Source organism: Sinocyclocheilus rhinocerous, unplaced genomic scaffold (assembly GCF_001515625.1).
Source record: "Sinocyclocheilus rhinocerous isolate Xijiao unplaced genomic scaffold, SAMN03320098_v1.1 scaffold1553, whole genome shotgun sequence".
Classification (NCBI taxonomy): Eukaryota; Metazoa; Chordata; class Actinopteri; order Cypriniformes; family Cyprinidae; genus Sinocyclocheilus; species Sinocyclocheilus rhinocerous.
Genome location: NW_015639764.1, coordinates 57,368 through 79,733, shown reverse-complemented (window position 1 = coordinate 79,733; position 22,366 = coordinate 57,368). Strand labels below are relative to the sequence as shown.

The 22,366-nt window shown below is 37.7% G+C and overlaps 3 protein-coding genes and 1 long non-coding RNA gene across 7 annotated transcripts in view; 1 reads left to right on the top strand and 3 right to left on the bottom strand.

Annotated features, from left to right (window-relative positions):
• The window catches only part of LOC107751618 (envoplakin-like), a 25,521-nt gene extending 16,698 nt beyond the window's left edge, over window positions 1–8,823 (bottom strand). The window contains exons 1-3 of one of the 2 annotated variants that reach the window (XM_016567356.1): window positions 8,717–8,823; window positions 1,321–1,566; window positions 67–166 (exon numbers count right to left, since the gene is read on the bottom strand). In XM_016567356.1, the coding sequence (XP_016422842.1) occupies window positions 67–166; window positions 1,321–1,361 (141 nt within the window). In that variant the 5' untranslated portion in view covers window positions 1,362–1,566; window positions 8,717–8,823. The remainder of the gene's footprint in view (window positions 1–66; window positions 167–1,320; window positions 1,567–8,716) is intronic. The other variant, XM_016567358.1, reaches the window with a different exon arrangement.
• A 3,738-nt stretch (window positions 8,824–12,561) lies between these two features.
• LOC107751630 (galactose-3-O-sulfotransferase 2-like) lies at window positions 12,562–16,543 on the top strand. The gene is made up of 3 exons (XM_016567373.1): window positions 12,562–12,787; window positions 14,288–14,560; window positions 15,392–16,543. Exons 1-3 carry the CDS (start codon window positions 12,681–12,683, stop codon window positions 16,290–16,292), a joined length of 1,281 nt encoding a protein of 426 aa, XP_016422859.1. The 5' UTR covers window positions 12,562–12,680; the 3' UTR covers window positions 16,293–16,543.
• LOC107751639 (uncharacterized) lies at window positions 14,467–14,940 on the bottom strand. The gene is made up of 3 exons (XR_001641280.1): window positions 14,920–14,940; window positions 14,652–14,762; window positions 14,467–14,548 (listed from the first exon to the last, which is right to left on the bottom strand). It is a non-coding gene; the product is annotated as an uncharacterized LOC107751639 (long non-coding RNA).
• Window positions 16,544–18,441: 1,898 nt separating the features above from the next.
• LOC107751629 (cysteine protease ATG4D-like) overlaps window positions 18,442–22,366 on the bottom strand; it is an 8,258-nt gene continuing 4,333 nt past the window's right edge. Inside the window, exons 6-12 of one of the 3 annotated variants that reach the window (XR_001641277.1) lie at window positions 21,729–21,790; window positions 21,379–21,527; window positions 20,946–21,024; window positions 20,784–20,860; window positions 19,183–19,302; window positions 18,817–19,102; window positions 18,442–18,729 (exon numbers count right to left, since the gene is read on the bottom strand). Coding sequence is in view for 2 of the 3 variants with exons in the window: in XM_016567371.1 (XP_016422857.1) it covers window positions 18,938–19,102; window positions 19,183–19,302; window positions 20,784–20,860; window positions 20,946–21,024; window positions 21,379–21,527; window positions 21,729–21,790 (652 nt within the window). In the remaining variant the exon portion in view is untranslated. Of the gene's footprint in view, window positions 19,103–19,182; window positions 19,303–20,783; window positions 20,861–20,945; window positions 21,025–21,378; window positions 21,528–21,728; window positions 21,791–22,366 lie in introns of all 3 variants that reach the window. The other 2 variants (XM_016567371.1, XM_016567372.1) reach the window with 2 other exon arrangements.

Below are 22,366 nucleotides of genomic sequence, written 5' to 3'. Positions count from 1 at the left end.
TGTGAGTGAGTGAGTGAGTGTGTGTGTGTGTGTGTGTGTGTGTGTGAGTGTGAGAGTGTTTCTTGCCTCCAGCAGCAGTTTATCGGCCAGCAGGATGTTCTTCTCCACCTGATCGGAGTTCTGCTGTAAGCGTGTGGTCAAAGCCAGCATGTCACTGGCCTGCGACCTGAATGGATGAAAACACAACAGACGTTCAAGCTCCAACCCCTTCATATGTGCTCACGCCCACGCCGGGGCGCTTCACCTGCTTTAGTGACACGCAAACATAAAGCTCAAGTACGTGTTTAACAGTGTGAGAGTCAACGGTGCTTTTGACTGGTGGCTTGTCAACTTCAGCAAAAGAAATGGCATTTTATAAGAGTTCAGTTTCTACTTTCTCCACCGCCCACGTCAATCTACATCTGTCAGTCACTCGCTCTGTAAGCTCATCTGCACTTTTACTGTGCTGACATTCCTGCAGTCGTTTACGCAACCGCGTCACACCCTAAAAAAAAAACAGTGCTTCTTTAATTTACCCAGAATAATCTTTCTGGCCAACATCCCTGAAAAATTTATTTTACAATAAGATCCCATTAGTTGAGCAATACATTTGTAAAAGCATTTATCAATCTTTGTTAATGTTAAAAATGCAATTGTTCACTGTTAGTTCTCGTCAGCTCAGTTACATTAAATAAAATTAACAGATACAAATTTTGATGTAGTAGTGAACATTGAAATAACCATTAACTGAGATTAATACATTTTTTTTTTTCATTGTCAGGTCATGTTAACTAATGCAATGTTAACAAATGGAATCTTGTTGTCAAGTATTACTGTTTTTTCTCATCACAAAATAAAATAATTGCAATATTTCGGCTCCATTTGTTGATTTTTTTGGTAATTATTTGCTTAATGAGCAGGATAATAAGGCACATTCATTATCGGCCAAAGACACGGATCACCCCGTCCTGCATTATTTTGTGAAAACGCCAATTTTCCGGAACATTATCATTAATAAAACATCCATCTTACTCAATGACCCGTGTGTGTGTGTGTGTGTGTGTGTGTGTGTGTGTGTGTGAGAGAGAGAGATAGAGAGATAAGGCACTGCCCTGTCATAAAGATAAATCACACACTCCACATTATCACACACAAATCCAGTCAACTCACAGTTTTAATGCATAAACGCCAGTCCATTTCTACTCAAGAATGCCTTCAGACGGATCTGTCATTCATTCAGGTGTGTGTCTCTGATCTAATGACCCATAAGGCTCTTGCTAAAGACATAAATATCATAAGAGAGCGAACAGAAAAAAGACACATGAACTGATGGAAACTCACTGCCCGGCCTTGACAGGACTGTATTCCTTCCTCTTAAACATCCTGCGTGCTGCGTCTCCGTCTGTGTGTGGCTCTCCCGTCTGTCTTCTGTTATGGCTGTCTGTCACCTGCTGTGGCTCCGCCCACTGAAACAGGTGTGTCTCATTCAGACCGGACGTACCTGTTCCTGCCCTCTGAATCCCTCCGGCAAACTCTTGCTCTTCTGCACTCTCACCGTCCTCTGGAAATACCGGAACGACTGACGCCCTGCAGACCAGCCAAACATCACCAGAAACATGTTCATGTGTCACAGAGCAGGCACAAATGCAGATTTTAATACATAAACAGATCGTTACAATATGCACTACCATTCAAAATGAACATTATTCAGCAAGGATGCGGTAAATTGATCAAAAGTGACAGTACAGACATTTATAATGCTACAAAAGATTTCTATTTCTTTTTTTTTTGACAGCAAAGAATCATGAAAAACTCAATATATATCGCAATTTCTACAAAAAAAACTGTTTTCAGCATCAGAAATGTTTCTTAGGCAGCAAATCCGCATATTAGAATGATTTCTGAAGGATCATGTGACACTGAAAAACTCAGCTTTGATCACAGCAATTAATTACATAGAAAGAAAACAATTATTTTAAATTGTAAAACATTCTCACAATTTTGCTGTTTTTACTGTATTTTTCCTCAAATAAATGCAGCCTTGGTGAGCAGAACAGACGTCTTTCAAAAGCATTAAATCTTGCACTACCGTACATTAAGTCGCTTTGGATAAAAACGTCTACCAAATGCATAAATGTAAAATGTACAACAATGAGAAGTATTGGGTCTGAGATCTAACATTAAAAATGAAGACAGTCAGTAAGTATTGTATTTGTTTGTGTGAACTAGACTTCATACATCCACTAAAATTCACCAAAACACCATTAGATTCAACAGCACTAATGAAGAAACGATCCTGCAGCGTCTGCGATCTCGGTTTATAAATATTCATCTGCTCTTACACCTGCATAACAGGTGTGTAAATGCATGAGTGTTTGGTGTGTGGTGGAGCAGGAATGCGGTCGATCCAGTCAGATCAGCATTAGAAACACTCTATCTCTCTGTCTGTCGCTGCTCATTTATCATCATCACTCAAAAGACGAGGCATTCAGCCACCCACAAACGACAAACTTACAGTCTGTAGTTAAGCCAATCGAGTGTCAGGACAGTAACTCAATGCACCGTGACCTCTGACCCCTGACATGTGCTAGCGTCCCACAGGCAGACGAGACACCTGAGGGACACATTAAAGCTGAACCTGCTCCGGCACGCATGCAGCGGCGTGTTAGCGTGAGGTTCTCAGCATTAGTGCTGATCTCTAGAGCGTGTTTAGGCCGCAGGGCATCTAAATGCGAGTTTAGGGCCAAATTAAGTATTTTGTCTGTATGTTTAAGGTCATAATGTTTTAGCACCGCAAAAGTCTTGTTTTTCAGTACAAATATTTAAGAATTCTTGCATCAAGATGCATTTACTTGAATTTTCTGATCAAAGCTAAGCAATTTTATGCTTGCGCTGAAAATGCACTCACTCTCAGGTCATCCAAGATGTAGATGAGTTTGTTTCTTCATCAGATTTGGAGAAATTCAGCATTATATCACTTCCTCACCAGTGGATGCTCTGCAGTGAATGGGTGCCGTCAGAATGAGAGTCCAAACAGCTGATAAAAACATCACAATAATCCACAAGTAATCCACACCACTCCAGTCCATCAATTAATGTCTTGAGAAGTGATAAAATGTGTGTTTGTAAGAAACAAATCCATCATTAAGATGCTTAACTTTAAACCATTGCTAAAACATGAGTCCATAATCCATAATACTGCTTTCTCCAGTGAAACAGTCATCTGGTCTGAATCAGGAGAGAAGTCTGCACAGATCAAGCACTGTTTACAAGCCAAAACAGTCCAAAACAGCTCTAAACAAATATGTTGGTGGATTTTGATGTGAGAGACAACAGGAGATGGACTTTTTCACTGGAGGAAGCGTTATTATGGATTATGGATTATTTTAGCCAGAAACAACTGTTTAAAGTTAAAACGTCTTAATGATGGATTTGTTTCTTACAAACACAACTTTTCTCTTCTCAAGACATTAACTGATGGACTGGAGTGGTGTGGATTACTTGTGGATTATTGTGATGTTTTTATCAGCTGTTTGGACTCTCATTCTGACGGCACCCATTCACTGCAGAGCATCCATTGCTGAACAAGTGATGCAATGCTACATTTCTCCAAACATGTTCCCATGAAGAAACAAACTCATCTACATCTGGATGGCTTGAAGGTGAGTAAATTATCAGCAAATGTAAATTTTTGGGTGAACTATTCATTTAAATGTATTTTTCTAAACGCACTGGCAGATGTTTTTTTAAACATTCATTATTAACTACTGAATGACTGTATCTAAAGTCCTTGAAAAATCACAATATCAACAATCAGAATAAACAAGTCAGTCTAAATGTACAGTAGATTGTTTTCAGCTCACTGCATCGATTTAGAATCTATTGAACATTCCAAATGCAGCTCGTCCAATCAGAATTTAGAATTTGGAACTATTATTTGAATTTGCTGTTAAATTATTTATCTGACTTGTTTAGAATATCATTTTGCCATTCACTTTTCTTAAAACAGAGACTTGATAACATATGACATGCACGTCTGTTATGTTTTAATACGGAAGAAGAGGATTATCCTAGACAGCGTTACTAAATATTTATTTATATTCGATGCATTTTAGATTATATTTGTTTTTAATGTTGGACAACATTGAATCTGGATTCAGTCCAGTTATGCATCCACCCTACAAGCAAATACAGATGAATAACACACACACACATACACACACACACACACACACACACACAAACACTAAGTGAAAGAAAGAGAGGAAGAAATGTGTGGCAGGAGGGGAATGGAGAGAGAGAGGAAGGGAGCACAAAGACAAGGAGAGAAAGAGGGGATTAAATGAGACGGAGAGAAAGAGCAGCAGAGAGAGAAAAATAAAGTACAAGATCTAAGGACAAAATCGAGCCGTAACCTGTTTAAAAATGTATTTGCTATTCAACTAACCTAAATACTACTAGTCATTGCAACAAACCAAAGAATTACATTAAAAACTAACCACAAAATGAAATTAATATTTACTGAAACTGGATATTTGTGTTGCTATTTCTGCATGTTCAGTGTATGAAATAAAGAGACCCAAATATCACATTCATTTCACATTTTGCCCCATTCAAGGCTCATGTAAAATAGATTGATATATCTGAGGTGTTTTGACATCCTCAAGCCCTTTCTTAATAAAATCTCAGCTACTTGTGTGATCTTCAGATATGTGCATGTGTATGTGTGAGTGTGTGTGTCTCTATAACTGAAAGTGTTAAAACAAGAAAAAAAAAATGAGGCTGGAGGAAAGGTCACCTCCACAAGACACACACACCCCAGCACTGTCACTGCATTTGAAAAGGTCAAGTGTGTTTCCTGTAGTGCACACACACACACACGCACACGCACACATGCACACGCACACACACACACACACACACTCTCACACACACACACCGGCTGATTAAAATAGAGGTTGAGAGGGAGAGAGAGAGAGACTGTGTAATTACTCAGTGACCTTAAATATTAATCATGTTCTTCGCATCATTACATCATAACAACATTTTACACCGCAAAAATGCGACCTGACCTACATTGACCCCAAACACACTCATGAACTATATTATAAGACAATACTTATTGTCTTCGTTCTTTTTTTTTTCACAATAGATAACCAGGATAAAAGAAAGCCTCCAAAAGTGACAGATATTTGCCTCTATAGTGAAGCAGTTATCAAACATTTAGTGTATTTTTGGAATATTATATTAGTCATATCTATAGATTCAGCAGGAGTTTTGTTGAATGTAGTACAGATTTAAGGAGATTGTAAATGAAAACAAACTAAAATCTGCATCTCTGAAAACACTGAAACCACTACAAAACTAATCATAACTAGGCTAATAATCAAAAAACGGACTAATTATTAAAATGCATTTTTGCAGAATGTTTGTTTTATGACATCCTGTTCTTTATTTACAGCAATTTTGTATTTAACTTATATAATTGCCAATGATATTTTTCAAATTGAGAATACATTTCGAATTCAATTGAAGCATCTGACATGCTGTAAATAAGCATCCATATAAAACCCAACGGACTGCCTAACAACACGCCTTCATGCAAGGAAAATTGCAAATGTCTCTCCTTAATTACAAAAGTTCATTTCTGACACTATTACAAGACTCAGCAAACGTGAGTCACAATCGCTGAGTGTATTAATAAACCGGTTTCGTGTGTGGAATGCTTGACCTGTCCGATATGTGTGACATCATGTGTTTATTTGCATATAGTATCTGCAATCCTCCTTGTTTCTGTACGGAAAACACAGCCTTTGTCAAGAACGAGTGGAAATGCGGTTTATTGTTCTCAAGACATACTACTGAAACAGGTGTGTCTCCTTCACACCCTACACAGGCACTTGGCACACATACACACCTAAATACCTGGGTACGGACAAAACACACACACACACACACACACACACACACACAGACACACGTCTGGTCAGCTATCCTTGTGGGGACTCTCCATAGGCGTAATGGTTTTTCTACTGTACAGACCGTATATTCTATTGCCCTACACCAACCCTACCCCTAAACCTACCCCTCACAGGAAACTTTCTGCATTTTTAGATTTTCAAAAAACTTCATTCTGTATGATTTATAAGCTTGTTTACCCGTGGGGACCTCAATTTAGGTCCCCACCGTGACACAAGTCCCTATGAGTCTGTGTGTATTCAGGTTTAAGATTACGTTTTTGCTGAAATAATGGCTATAAGAGAGGTCACGTTTACTATCGTTGCTCCAAATTTCATGGCAAAATCCAGCCGTTTCAATAGTTGAAGTACTAAAATGACTAAAGCTGAAATAAAAATAAAGCTAATAAATATTCAAAAACTAATAACCTAAACAAAATTACTTAAATGAAAACTAAAACAATGTTAAAATACAAGCTAATTCAAAATATAAATAAATACTATAATAGCATATAAGTAATACTAGAATAACTCTGTTGTTGACAGTATTTTCTGATTTATCGAGAGATTCAAAATCCTTCAGTACAAAACTTTAACTCTAATGTCAACAAAATGAAACAGGAATGTTGAACCTAAATTTACCCAATGTTCAGATTTATGTTCTGGAGATATATGTGACCCTGGAGCACAAAAGCAGTCTTAAGTCGCTGGGGTATATTTGTAGCAATAGCCAATAATACATTGTATGGGTCAAAATTATCCATTTTTCTTTTATGCCAAAAATCATTAGGATATTAAGTAAAGATCATGTTCCATGAAGATATTTTGTAAATTTCCTACCGTAAATATATCAAAACTTCATTTTTGATTAGTAATATGCATTGCTAAGAACTTAATTTGGACAACTTTAAAGGCGATTTTCTCAATATTTTGATTGTTTTGCACCCTCAGATTCCAGATGTTCAAATATCGTCCTATCCTAACAAACCATACATCAACGAAAACTAATTTATTCAGCTTTCAGATGATGTACAAATCTCAATTTTGAAAAAACTGACACTTATGACTGCTTTTGTGGTCCAGTTAGTGCATTCTCAATTAGTCAACTCTTCATTTGCATATTTAAATATGAATTTGCATATCGGAAAACTTCGCTTTGTCTAATTGTCTGTGCTTACTCAACTATTTAATAGTTAAATTTGACCCTATTCACTTATTATCTAGTGACTGTAAAATAGCCTACCAAAAAGAAGATTACCAACTCAGATTGGTTCCTAGTTTTTGCTGTGGTATCGAAATTGAGCATTAACCGTTAAAAAATAATAATTTTGAGAACTGCATATTTTCATTGTCTGAGTGGACATTGATGATTATCCAAGTGTTTGAAGTGATGTACTTGCTATACAAGCTTCCAACGTCTGTCATCTGAGCATCTGCCCTTAACAATGACATTTATCAGCAGCATCTGAAGAATGCAGCGCTGCCTGATGTGTGCCAGAGGTGAAAGTGTGTTATAACACCAACAATACAAACTGATCAGCACACAGTGAGGGCCGTGTGGGTGTGTGTGTGTGAATGAGTTGTGAAAGTGTGTGTTTCTCAGCAGAGGGTGGGTTGACTGAAGGTTTATGGTAGAGGTCTCGTCGTTTAAACCACAGAAACGTACCAGCTGCCTACATCTTGTCAGCGCACTTCACTTTTAGTGTAAGCGACGTCTGAGACACACCTTCAGCTGCCGATCAGACAGGACCGATCGCTCTCTTCAGCGGCTGGAGCTGCGTGTCGTTCCACACATATTTCTGGCAGTATTTACTCTAGTACAGCGCTGGAAATATGCTCGCCTCGCCCTTCACCTCTGCAGCAGCTCAAACAAAAACCAGTCAAGATTCAACAGGAAAGGAAGACCATTACCATTTTCATGATACTTCTTTAAACTCCAGATTGTCCTTATTTCAATGCAAAAAGAGAAACTATAATTGTACAGTTTTTATCCTATTTGTTGTGCTGCCCTTGATTTTTGCTGATCAAGTAAAACATATTGTATTAAATGTTGAGAATAATGGGTAAACTGAAACATTTTGGATGCATTACGGTAAATATTTTCTTTTATTACAGCAACACGAATTTTGCAAAGAAAATAATGTCACAAATGCATAAAAAAATGCAGCAACAAAAAAAATAGCCTTCTTAAAAAAGGTCTCATTTGTAAACTACATTACTTAAAATGAACTAACAATCAACAATATACCGTCTAATAACGTTCATTTGTTATTTTCAATACATTTTTAAATCTAAATTTGCATCTGTTAACAGTTAATGCATTGTGAACGAACATGAAAAACTGCTGTAAAATCGTTTAAATATTTTTTGAGCAACAATAACTACTGATTAATAAGTGCAGTAAAATGTACTGCTTATTGCATTAATGCATGAACTAATGTAAACAAATGAAACCTTACTTTTATTGTTTTATTTACTGTTATTTAGACATTTATTAATAGATTTTTCCAAATCAAAAGTTGCATCTGTGAATGTTAGTTAATGCACTGAACAACTATTAATAGATGTTGTAAAAGTTGATCATTCATTGTTAGCTAATGAGGGCTTAGTGGTGAAGTGTTTTCTTTATATCAAATATGACTTGTGTCTTGTGATGCTGGGGTGGAATTCAGCAGAGAGGTGTGGATCTGAGCTGATGACTGACACATTCATGCATGAAAGCCTCTTTTAAAAGTGAGGGTTTCGAATCTTTTCAGTGATGCATGTTGAGAATTTCTGACCTTTAAAGTTGGCACGAACTCTCAGCAGTGAATGAGCAAACCAGCTCTCGTAGTAAAGTACAAATGTAGCACAGGATGCGTGCAAGGGTGAGTCTCGTGAAAGCGGTCAGGAACATCTTCAGGTCATACTGCAGTTCACCTCGAAATTCAAAGAAAGAAAAAAAAAAAAGATTACATTTAGAGAGTCAGACATCTACTGTAATGTGGAAAAAAAAAACTGCATTATTTCAATTGTCATAATTTTTTAAGCACCTAATAAACTTCATTTATGCTGATTAAGCCAATTTACTGCTGTAAAAAATGCAATAAAAAAATAAAGAAACCATAAAAATATCATATATATATACATATAATTTTATTTATTTTTCAAATTTTTATTTACTTTTAATAAACTTTTACAGCAATGATATTTAACGCATTAACTAACATTCACAGATACAACTTTTGATTTGGAAAAAAGCTATTAATAAATGTCAAAATTACAGTAAATAAAAAATGTACACACACACACACACACACACACACACACATATATATATATATAAATTAAACATTTTATTTATATTTCTAATTTTCATTTACTTTTAAATTAAGTACTAAAATAACTAAAACTAAAAACTAAAGCTTTAAAATTATAGATTAAAAAATAGTAAAAATGCCAATGACAAAAAAAAATTAAAACAAAAACAGAAAATATAAAAATAAAATCGAATTCAAAATATTAACAAGAACGTATATATATATCAGTGATCATTTAAATAATTTTGTGCATTGCAGTCATGAAAATTTGAGAGGAAAATGAGCTTAAATTGTATGAAAATAAAAAAATAAATCAACAAAAATAAAAATGAATGAGCATTACGAGCATTGCGTTAGCAGCGCAAAAGGTCGTGGGTTCGATACCCAGGGAACACACATACTAGTAAAAAATGTATAGCGTCTGCTAAATGCATAAATTATTAATCTAAGTTAATGTTAATTCCAACATTTACTAATGCATTATTAAAATCAAAAGTTGTATTTGTTAACATTAGTTAATGTACTGTGAATTAACACGAACGACTGTATTTTCATTAACTAACATTAAAGGGGTCATATGATGCTGCTAAAAAGAACATTATTTTGTGTATTTGGTGTAATGAAATGTGTTTATGCGGTTTAAAGTTAAAAAACACATTATTTTCCACATACTGTACATTATTGTTTCTCCTCTATGCCCCGCCTTTTTGAAACGCGTCGATTTTTACAAAGCTCATCGATCTGAAAAGATCTTCTTTATGCACCAAGAGCTTGTAACACTCTAAAGAGAAAGGAAAAAATGAAATCGCATCATATGACCCCTTTAACAAAGATTAATAAATACTGTAATAAATGTATTGTTCATGTTAGTTCATACATTAACTATAACATTAAAACTAATGGAACCTTATTGTAAAGTGTTACCATTAATAGGCCTATACTTCAGGGAGAAAAACTACCTATGTTCTTCACGGGCAATGAAATGACCCAAATAAAACCAAAAACAACTAGATTTTGTCATCAGAGTCAACTGAAGAGTTAATTCCTAATTAAGCGTCGGAGTAATAAATAGTTTAAGAGAAGAATCTTCATTTGCATACGTGCACTTGACATGCATACCTGCCGTTTCTCATTAAAAAACATGCAATTATCTTATTTAAAAACAGAGTAGCATTTACGGCATGAGACTCGTCGCTCCCGCTTTACATTGACAAATAAACACACGAGCATGTGCAAAACTACTCATGAAAGAGAGGAGCGTGATGCTGAGATCACTCCCCTCCACTAGAGGACGCCACTGAACAATGTTCATCATTCCTTATATGATGTAATAAAAGCGTGTCATTTGCATACAAGTAACAACGACACAGTGAACAAACTAATAAACCAGTTAAACTGGAAAAATTCACTGAGAACCATCTTAAACTCTTCTGTAGTGTAGGATTGTGGGAAATATCAGCATGCACAGATGCACACTTTGAAAAACCACTGAATGTATGATTCTGTTCTCGTTTGAAGTGATATTTGATAAACACTTTAATTCAGCTATCCTGAGCTGTGAGTCTCTGTAAAGAGCCAGGCACTAAAACATCTACAATATAAAGACAAATATTTGGAAGACATGTGTCATCAGAATTCACGCAGGGTTTCTGCAGGCTTTAAGAAGGTGAATTTAAGACCTATTTAAAGGAACGTGATTTGTCATTATGTTCTTTTTTTTCAGTGCAAATGTCTAAAGATTCTTAAATCAAGATACATTTGCTTGAGAAACAAAATGACGTGTGAAATTGATCACATGAAGTGAGTTTATGATTAAAACAAGAACAAATATCTACTAATGGAGTCTGAAAAAACAACTTAATTCAAAGGGAAAACTAGTTGTCATACTTGTTCTTGTTTTAAGCATAACATTGGTTCAGTTTCTCAGAAAACAAGACTTCATGTCTACATTTTGCATCTGTATCTTGAATTAAGGATGTTACTTTATGGCCTGACAGACCAGGCCTCTATTTGAGACCGGCCTTTATTTACCCAAACCTGTCGTCACACCAGGCGTTTAAAAGAGACAGGCGTCTATTTGGGACTCGGCTATTATTTGAAGTTTTACGGTAGTTCAACTTGAGAAAACTATTATTATTATAGTTTATAATAGTTTTATATATGTAACGGAGGCCAGCGAGTAGGTGCTGTGCAGGTAAACACAACTTTATGGCCTGCTTTCACAGACGGGGCTTAGACTAAGCCAGGATTAGGCCATAGTTCAATTAGGACATTTAAGTAATTTTTCATAAACGTGCCTTGGAAAACACATTACTGGTGTGCATCTCGAGACAAAACAGAGGCACTGATATATTTTAAGATCAGTCAGTGCAAGTTTCTTTCAGTTGAAACAAGCTCAGACTTGCATTTTAGTCTAGAACTAGGCTTAAGCCTTGTCTGTGAAACCGGGGGTGTGAGTTTAAGACGTTCTGCTCTGATTTGAGAGCTTTAGAATATCTTAATTTCTGTAAGGCGAATAAGACTTTTTTTTTTTACTTTTTAAGACCTGCAGAAAACCCAAACGTGGATTTCTGAAAGGAAACAGATGCTTTTTGCCCTCATAAAGGTGTAGTTACAGCATCTACCAGCGGGGGCTTAACTAGATCACGTTAACTAACCCATGGCAACCTGTTTGAAATGGCACTTGAAACAAAACATAACACAGACTGCTGTGACAGTACTTATAATGAATCTAAAGCGCTGTGTGTGGAGGACTGACAGAAGCTGTGAGAAGCGTCAGTGTGTGTGTGTGTGTGTGTGTGTGTTTCTCTGATCCGGCCTACAGGATTAAAAGGGTGAGAGGAGGCCGTCCTGCCCTCACAATCCTCACATCACAGACAGACGGCTGGCAGTTCAGCAGCTCCAGGAACAAGAACGAGGTGTGGCGGTGAGGACCCGGGAGAGAGGGGTTACATTGGTGCTGTGACCCGGATGGGAGTGAGGATTAGGGGGGTGAGTGTAACGGAGGCCAGCGAGTAGGTGCTGTGCAGGTAAACCTCACTCCCCTGATCTCAAGAGACGCACAAGAGGCTGCAGACTTTAGCCTCCTTGTTAGTGTGTCCACCTCCTTTTTTGCCCTCATAAAGGTGTAGTTACAGCATCTACCAGCGGGGGCTTAACTAGATCACGTTAACTAACCCATGGCAACCTGTTTGAAATGGCACTTGAAACAAAACATAACACAGACTGCTGTGACAGTACTTATAATGAATCTAAAGCGCTGTGTGTGGAGGACTGACAGAAGCTGTGAGAAGCGTCAGTGTGTGTGTGTGTGTGTGTGTGTGTTTCTCTGATCCGGCCTACAGGATTAAAAGGGTGAGAGGAGGCCGTCCTGCCCTCACAATCCTCACATCACAGACAGACGGCTGGCAGTTCAGCAGCTCCACAGAGGCTTGTGTTTGTGGAGATGGGTCTGCGCTGGCTGTGGAGGCACCGGGTGAGCGCTTTACTGCTGGTGTTAGCGCTCTTACTGCTCCTCACGCTCCTGGCCACACACTCACTACAGACCAACAGGTGAGAGACTTTAGCTAGTAGAATACTAAACTAGACATGTTTACTTTTGCATTTGGCAGGTGCTTTTATCCAAAGCAACTTCAAGGATTTGAACCCATGATCCTGGCGTCAATAGAGCGTCAGGTTGATGGTTAATTAAAACTAAAACAATAATTTTGTTACTTGAAATAAGATAAACTTTAACTGAAATGAAATAAAATAAAAAAAACTTAACTTATTTTCATTTAGTTTAACTTATACTATAATACTACTTAATACAACAAAAATTACTAGGAACCTTAGACATATTTAAAAAATAAAACCAAAAAGTAATACAAATAACAACCAAAATTGCTAAAACTTTAACTAAAATTAACAAGAAAACAAGGGAAAATATAAAAATGCATTCAAAATATTAATAAAAACCATAATAGTTTCTTAATACTATACACATTTGGCAGATGCATTTATCCAAAGTGACTTTCAATGCATTATAGTTAACTAAAACTTGAATCATAAAAATCAATAACTGAAATAAAATAAAATATATATATACAAAAAAAAAACTTATTTTTTTACAGCTAGTTGCAAAGGTAGCGTTTCTCATGGTTTGAGACCCACTCAGAACAAGAACGAGGTGTGGCGGTGAGGACCCGGGAGAGAGGGGTTACATTGGTGCTGTGACCCGGATGGGAGTGAGGATTAGGGGGGTGAGTGTAACGGAGGCCAGCGAGTAGGTGCTGTGCAGGTAAACCTCACTCCCCTGATCTCAAGAGACGCACAAGAGGCTGCAGACTTTAGCCTCCTTGTTAGTGTGTCCACCTCCTATGCCGGAGACCCAGGTTCGAGACCCACTCGGAACAAGAACGAGGTGTGGCGGTGAGGACCCGGGAGAGAGGGGTTACATATAGTATTAAAAACTATTATAGTTTCTCAATGATAAACACTGAAGGTTAAAACGGACAGCTATCTAAGAACTTTTTCAAAGTAGATCTAGACCAAATTCTATTTCATTGAAATTAGGTTTGTAGGTTGTTTAAATGGTTTTCTCAACACAAGGTGCACATCATGTGGTATGGTTTCCTTTGGTTGATGCAAAAGCTGTTTTCTGAATTGAGGTGTTCACTAGGAAACCACACTGGAAAGTTCACCACAAAACAGGTCATTTGGACTCTCAAATATGCCTTGACAGCAATCTGGCCTGGTTTTGTGTTAAATGCTTATGATGACATTTAATTGTGTGTTACTTACTCACTGAAGTCAATTTCTGCTGAGAAAACTAACATGCCTTATATCTGTTGTATCCCTTATATCTGTAGGCAAGTGCACTTAACACGCTTATGCATGTAATGCACGTTTGTGCTTTCTATTGTTGGTGCTTTCTGAGTCATCATCTAAACAGTTTCTGCTAATACTCATGTCAGTGATGCAATTTAATATGGTTCAAAGAAAAGACTAGAAAGAAAGAAATCTGGTCAGCTGACAGAGGAGAAGGCGTCTAACCTGAAGTTTCCTCTACAGAACCTATGAACTGAGACCTACAGCAGACAGAAGGAACCAGAGAAGAGCTGCTGAGAAACACACATCACCACTCACTCCAAACACACACCAACCGCCCAAACACACACCGACAGCCAGAGCCGAGTGGCAGAGAGCACATCCACCCATGGTCTTCCTGAAAACACACCGGACCGGCAGCAGCACCGTGCAGAACATCCTGTTTCGACTCGGGGAACGAGAGGGCGCCACTTTTGCCTTTCCCTCCCGCACGTACCAGTTTAACTACCCAGACAGGTAAAATGAGCACAATACATAATGCACATCACGTTTCCAACAATGTTTCAGTTTAATTACATGTTAGTCAGAGTACTCAGGTCTGCATTACCTGTTCCCATTCATCTCAGAGGCGGTTTGGTGCAGGATCTTCTGGAAGTGCATGACCTTCTGCTGCCGTCTTTGGTCCCAGGCAGCTGCAGACTCTTCACTAGATAATATTCTGGGTCAAAGGCAACAGGAGGAGAAAAATATGAGTCTATTTTACAATGGTGCTAACTGGACCATGTTGATCAATCTAGGGCACCAAATGACAATTTAAGAAAATATAAATCCATAAAAGCCTCCAAAACACAACTATAATACAATGAAATACTTACAGGGCCCATAACGATCTCCTCTGGGGGGCCCGCAATTGCAAACAAATTAGTCACTCCCATGCTAATCAGTCTTAAGGATATTCATCATTTAGCTACCCATGCTAGGTCGCCAAAATACGATCGTAAACAAACGCCAATGGATGGCGCCCCAAAATTGACCTTAAAAAACACTGCCTATAAAAACATATTTCACTACACTGAAAAAAGGTACAAGAGTTGTCAATGGGGCGATACCCTACTAAATGGCACCCTTTAGGGGTAAATGAAAGTACAAAGGTGTAACTTTTTTGAAAGGGTACTGCTACAGTGACAGTTTTTGTACCTTTTCCAAGAGTGTAGGGTGGATGGATCAAGTCATTCAGTCAGTCATTAACAATGTATTCTTGAGCTCCCTCTTCAGACCATTAAACACCTAATGAGCTTTAATCCAAACAAGTTCTTCACTCTCGCTCTCTCTCTGTCTCCGATTCAGAGCGGCGTTTGTGGACGAGCTGCCTGAGGGTTCATCTCAGTTCAACTTGCTTTGCAGTCACATGCATTTGGACCTGAGGGAGGTGAGGAAGGTTATGCCCCAGAACACGGTCTTCATCACACTGTTGCGAGACCCGATCAAGACCTTCGAGTCGGTCTTCGGGTACTACACCTCCATCATCCCAGCGTTCTTCAGAGCGCACCGAGCCACCGCCAACAAAGGCAAATCTGCACTCTCCATGTTCCTGGACTCTCCAGAAACCTTCTGGGACCCAAAGGAACCTGGGAATGGTCTTGCCAAGAACCCAATGAGCTTTGACATGGGGCTCAACAACCAGAAGTGGAACGGCTCCTGGCCGGAAGACTTGGCTCAGCTGGAGGAAGCGTTTCACTTGGTGATGATCGCAGAGCACTTCGACGAGTCCCTGGTTCTCCTGGGAGCTCTTCTCGGACTGGAGCACGCAGATGTGGCTTACCTTCGGCTTAACGCTCGTGCTGGCAACTGTGTGACGGAGCTGGACGAGAACATGCAGGAGAAAGTGCGATTATGGAACATGCTGGACACACTGCTGTACGACTTCTTTGTGCAGGTGTTCTGGGAGAAGGCGGCTCAGTTCGGGTTGGAGAGGTTGAAAGTGGAGGTGGCGCAGCTCAGGGCCTCTACAGAGAAAATACAACAGAAATGCGTGTCCAGGGCTGAGGTTCCTCCGGGAGAGCTGGAGGACTTGCTCCGCCCATGGCAGACGGAGACGGCCACTATCGTGGGATACGAGGTGCGAGGGAACCTGTCGCTGCAGGATCAGGGGTTTTGTATTCGGATGATGCTTCCCGAGCTTCAGTATCACTCGCACTTGTACTTCAAGCAGTACGGTAGAGATATGAGAGCCGCTCCAGCTGACTGAAACCTGAAATGGACCTAGTGTGACTCACAAGAGTCGAAGGCCTGATCTTGGCCAATGGGACTCCGTGGACTCTTGAAAGATCAAGTCTGGTGGAAGACTTGTTCCAAGAACAACTGCACCATCTAAAAACAAGCCTGAATAAAACAGGAGAGAAACACTCCTTCCCCAAAAGTTGGTCTACATCAGTGGTTCCCATCCCATGTCCTGTAGAACCCCAAACAGCACACATTTTGTATGTTTCTCTCATCTGACCCAACCATTTCAGGTCTTGGAGTCTGTACTAACAAACTGATGAGTTGAATCAGGGATGTTTGATTAGGACAGTAGTGTTCAATCCTGCTCCTGGAGGGCCAATGTCCTGCAGAGTTTAGCTGCAACCAGTTCTAATACATCTGCCTGGAAGTTTCTAGTGAGCCTGAAGACCTTGATTAGCTGGTTCAGATGTGTTTTATTAAAGTTGGAGCTAAACTCTGCAGGTCACTGGGCCTCTAGGAGCAGGATTAGACACCCGTGGATTAGGCAGACAAACAAAAGTTGAGGAAACTCCAAGACCAGGGTTGGGAACCACTGGTCTACACATGAAACTGATGGAGAAAGATATCAACTTGGGTTTGCACAACGATCTGCACTGTGATAATTATTTGTTATCTGTACGACACTCTTGGTACTTTCACACATACAGTCTTTGCTGTAAACCAGTGTCCAATTCTGCTCCTGAAGGGTCACTTTCCTGCAGAGGTTATGCTGCCTTCACATGTTACTGGACATTTCCTACTGCCCAATTTTTAAGTTAGAATTGATTTTTATTTTTTACATTTTAGTGCTTTGTTGTTGGGAAGAATAGGAATCATGGAGGACATCAGGTTTGTTCTTGCCTATTTCTTGGGAAAATCTTATTAAGCCCAAAAAGTTTTGAAGATATTTAATCAAGAACCAATGGATTTTGAATCAAATGTAGCATCCCATTCGTTGACAACCATATAACCGTCGCCACGCTATTCTATACATTTACCGCACTAGATCATAGACTGCAAAAAAAGATGGACGACGCGTCTCCTAATCCTTCCACTATAGAAAAGTGAAGCCAAAGCATCTCAATATGTCCGCTGCCATCTTGAGTAAATTATGTCATTTGGAGCCAGAGTCTGCGCAGTAGTGTCGTGAGGTGGAGCCGTGGTATCAAACTCCCGCCCAAACTCCCACAGACCCAGTCAACCATAACGACACGCCCCCTTTTTTATAGCATCAAATTACTAGCTAAAATCAAACTTATCATAAAAATGAACAATTGAACATATATCAGCGTGATAACAATTACCTTAAATGACCAAAACCATCTTTCGGAAAATTGTATTGGAAGTGTAATTAATTTTTTTATTTTGACTCAAGTCCCATTCATTTACATGGAGAGGGCGGGGTTTATGACCTTTACTGCAGCCAGCCACCAGGGGGCGATCAAAGAGCCCGCAGCTTCACTTTTCATGACGTGTGAGGCACACCCGCACTAGATAGTCATCTTGCTGACGATTCTGAGGTCTCAGTCAAGTACTATATATAAATAGTTCAGTCTTTTTGCATGTTTAAAGTTCATGGTTTGGAAAGTCAAGTATCAAAATGATCTACAAGTTTTCCCAGAAGTGAATACAACTTAAGAGGCTGGTCACGTCCAATTTGCGACATGACTTTGGAGACCCCAGAGGGTTCAAGAGGGAATTGCAGGGTGTAAATCATGAATAAATAAATAAATAAATAAAGGGGTAAAAAAAAGAAACATACATTTTATTGTTTTTGTTAATATAAGGCTTGTTCACAATAATACCAGGTTGTATTAAGAAATAAAATGAATTTTGAATTGATACTGATAATTGATATTGATTGTCATCAGTAGTTGCTTGTGTTAACAGCAGATTTGTTGCTTAACCAGAGAAGTTAAACTGGTCTGTTTAACTCTACAAAGATGTCTATCTTTCATGCTACATTTAAAAAAAAAAAAACTATTGAAAACTCTTAGAATCAACTCTAAGAATAACGAGAATACAGGAAATGAAACACCTCAAAAGCACTGGTAATGAAAACGCATGTCATAAGAATTTGGGTAGAAATGTGCGTAACTGACATTAAAATCAGAACACAACACCAAAAAAATAAATAAATAAATGTGACCCAGACCGGTTTTACTTTATCTCTGAAACATCCACATTTTAGGGAAAAGCTTTCTGTTTATACAGCAGTTAGTCAAACAGCAAAACACATAAACCGAGACTAAATCACAGTGTTTACAGCAGCCAAATCCCATGTTTGCCTGTCAAAGAGTAACGTCAGCACCTCTCCGTCTGCTGTCATTAGCGTCACACCAAACACATCCACGCTAATCTGCTTAGCCACCTGCTCCCCGAACTCTTCACATCCTCCTGTATGGTGCGTTTACACATGACAACTACAGAAAAACAAGAAAATAACAGCAGCAGTCTGTAAAAACTCATGTTTAAATACTCAAAGAGCAAAAGCACCCACTTTCACCCACGTTTTGGACACACAAAATAGTCCAGCTCTCCTTGACATGCCAGTGAGTGTGGCAATCTTAATCACATGACTCAAATTGGAGGAAGTACTGGAGAATCCAAACAGGAAATAAAGTTTGTGCATCACAGGAGCACAAATTCATCCAAACAGCTTTTCTTTTTGATTCGGCCCAGTCTGTCTTTGGTCTTTATATGAGTGACTGAGTCTGACGTACAGCTTCTCTCTGCGTTATTATGACCCTCCACAAATGTGAAGATGGGGTACTTTTCCTCCGATGATGTCAGAGCCTGTCCATCAAATCAAAAACAGAGATACTGATATCGCAGGATTTCGGACGTATAATCTGAAAGGCCAATAAGCTACTAACCTCAGTGACGTCTGAGCACAGAGTCTGGAAATCCCCCCTGCTGGCGGCGTAGAAACCCACCGTACAGCTCGGGTCCATGCGGTTAAACGGCATCTTCCTGACAGTTTTACAGTGAAACGACTGCACCGAGAGACAGACAAACACATAGAGACATTATTCAATTCAGTTTATTTGTAGAGCGCTTTTAACAATGCATATTGATTCAAAGCAGCTGCACAGAAAAAGCCTGTTTTTGAATGTTACAATAAGTATTCTATTATAATATAAAATTACAATATATACTATTACAGTTTTTATTAATATTTTGAATGAGTTTTGATTTTTAGATTTTCTGTTTTCATTTTAAATTTAGAAAAAAACTTTTAAAAAGTTTTTGTAATTTTGTACCGTGTTTTTTTTTTCTGCACAGAAAAAGCCTGTTTTTGAATGTTACAATAAGTATTCTATGATAATATAAAATTACAATATATACTATTACAGTTTTTATTAATATTTTAAATGAGTTTTGATTTTTAGATTTTCTGTTTTCATTTTAAATTTAGAAAAAAACTTTAAAAAAGTTTTTGTAATTTTGTACCGTGTTTTTTTTTTCATTAGTGTCTGTTTTTAAAAAAAATGTGTATGTATAGTTTATTAAATGTTATTTCAGCAAATATTTTATTTAAATGAAAATAAATGTTGCCTAGCTAAAATCAAATCATCAAAAAGAAAATTATTTTTAATTAATAAAATGATTTGATTTTAGTTAACAATAACCCTGTATTCAAAAAGTGGAGGCATTCATATACTTTTATAGTTTTGATTAATACTTTGAATCAGTTTTTATTGTTATATTTTCATATATATATATATATATATAATTTTAGTCAAAAGTTGTACGTAATTTTGTTCTGTTTTGTCATTTCGTTTTTTTCAATATGTATAGTATGAACAGTTATTAATTCTTATTTTAGTTTTGTTTGAATCATTTTAGTACTTTAAGCAAAAATAAAAATGTTGACTTGGCAACTATCTGAAACAAAACAAGATTGAAAAAAATTGTATCAGTTAAAATAAACAAAATTTAAATTAATTAAAAGTAATTATATAGACGTCAAACAGAACCATTAAAATACAACTACAGTTTTATTTTCAGTTTATATTTTTTATTTCCTCTTTTGATTTAATTTTAGATTTTAATTTTGTACCGTTTTTGCCATTTTATTCGTTTTTTTTTTATGTGTATTTTTTTATTAAGTATTCGTTCATTTTTTGTTTTAGCCATTTTAGTCCTTTAACTTAAACAAAAAAATACTAATTTCAACTATTTTCAATTAGAAAAAAAAAGTTTTAAAAGTAAAATTTAATCATTTTAGTTTACTATAATAACCCTGTAAAAGAGAAACAGAGGTGTTTAGCAGTATGTTCAAGTTGCTCTTTTTCATACAATGAAAGCAGATGTCTAAAAAGGACAAAAAGAGCATCATAAAAATATGCTCAAGTACAGTTTTTTTTTTGTCTTTTTTTTTTTTTAAACTTAGTCCCTAGTCGCTGTATGAATGACATTTTGAGGAGGAACAAATTGGTTTTCAGGCAAACTATCCCTTTAAATATCAGCTCACCTCTAAAGGGAAGTTGTCTTGCTGGACGTCTACTGTAGTTTGACAGTAATGAGGATCCAAATAGATCAGATGTTCATCTGCATGACGAAACACAGAAAACAACAAGCACACAGATGATGAGTGATTCGTTACACACTCACACACACGCGTCACGTGACTCACCCTGGAATCCCACGAAAAACAGCGAGTGTTTGGGTTTCCCTCCGATGATTCCCATGCAGCACTGCAGCTCCAGCAACCTCTGCAGACACAGAGAGAGAAAACATGAGCTCAGACCATCACAACAACATCACTTCACATGTGAGTGTGTGTGTATGTGTGTGTGCGTGCGTGTGTGTCTGTGAGAGTGTGTGTGTGCGTGCGTGCGTGCGTGTGTGTGTGTGTGTGTGTCTGTGAGAGTGTGTGTGCGTGTGTGTCTGTGTGTCTGTGAGAGTGTGTGTGTGCGTGCGTGCGTGCGTGTCCGGGCTGTGCTCATACTGTGCTGATGATACATCATCTGTGCTGTATGCATACTGTAGTGCACATGTAAACACTGAAGTGTGTGAGTGTGTCTGTGAGAGTGTGTGTGTGTGTGTGTGTTTGTGTTGTAACACACCTTGACACATCGGGTGTAAGCCGGATTCAACACTTCAGACCCCAAACGCACTGGCAACAGCAGAACCAGCGACTTCCAGCCAGACCTGCACCTCGCTGAGAGATCCGTACGGGACGTCCCGCACAGGTTTAACACGTCTCCAACATACACTACAGACAAACACAGAGATTTAGAGTTGAGGTGTTACAGTCTGTACACAAATGAACCAAGACTTATGCCAAACTGCAGGTAATGAGAGACACTTCTGGTAATTTCCTGCGAAAATAAAGACTGTGTCCAGATGAGCGCAGAACAGGGCTTTCTAAAACAGAGTTCAGAGCAGGTTCATTGCTAAATCATGACAGACTGACCTGTGCAATCCTGCGCCACGTACACCGCCAGATCGGACACCTCGGACGCTGCCACAGCCTTCCTGAAACACACGAACAAATGTTTACCCTCATATATCACTGAAAGGATTCATTATTTACATTCAATTTAATATAAATTTGAAAATTTATATATTAATGTGTCTTTTCTCATGCTGAATATTACATTACTGAAATGCATAAATGGCAGCAATACACCATTTATGGCTGTGCATTACAGTGATTTTACCTAAAAATACTAAAAACATTTACATTATTTGACATTAACAGAAATAAAATATATTAACGTTTATTTTAAAAAATATTAACACAAATATAAAAACCTTTTTGTTTCAATCAGTCAGACAAAATTTCTAATTTTCATTAGTTTTATTACTAAAATGACTAACACTACAACTGAAATAAAAATGAATAAAAACTAAAGAGACATTAAAAATAATAGAAAATGTAACAAAATTGCTAAAACTTTGACTAAAATTAAAAAGTAAAATATAAAAACAAACCTAAAACCTAAATAGACATATATAAATAAATAAATAAAAATAAACTAAAACAATAAATTAGCTAAAACTAACTAAAATTAAAATAGAAAAAAAAAAAAAATTATATATATATATATA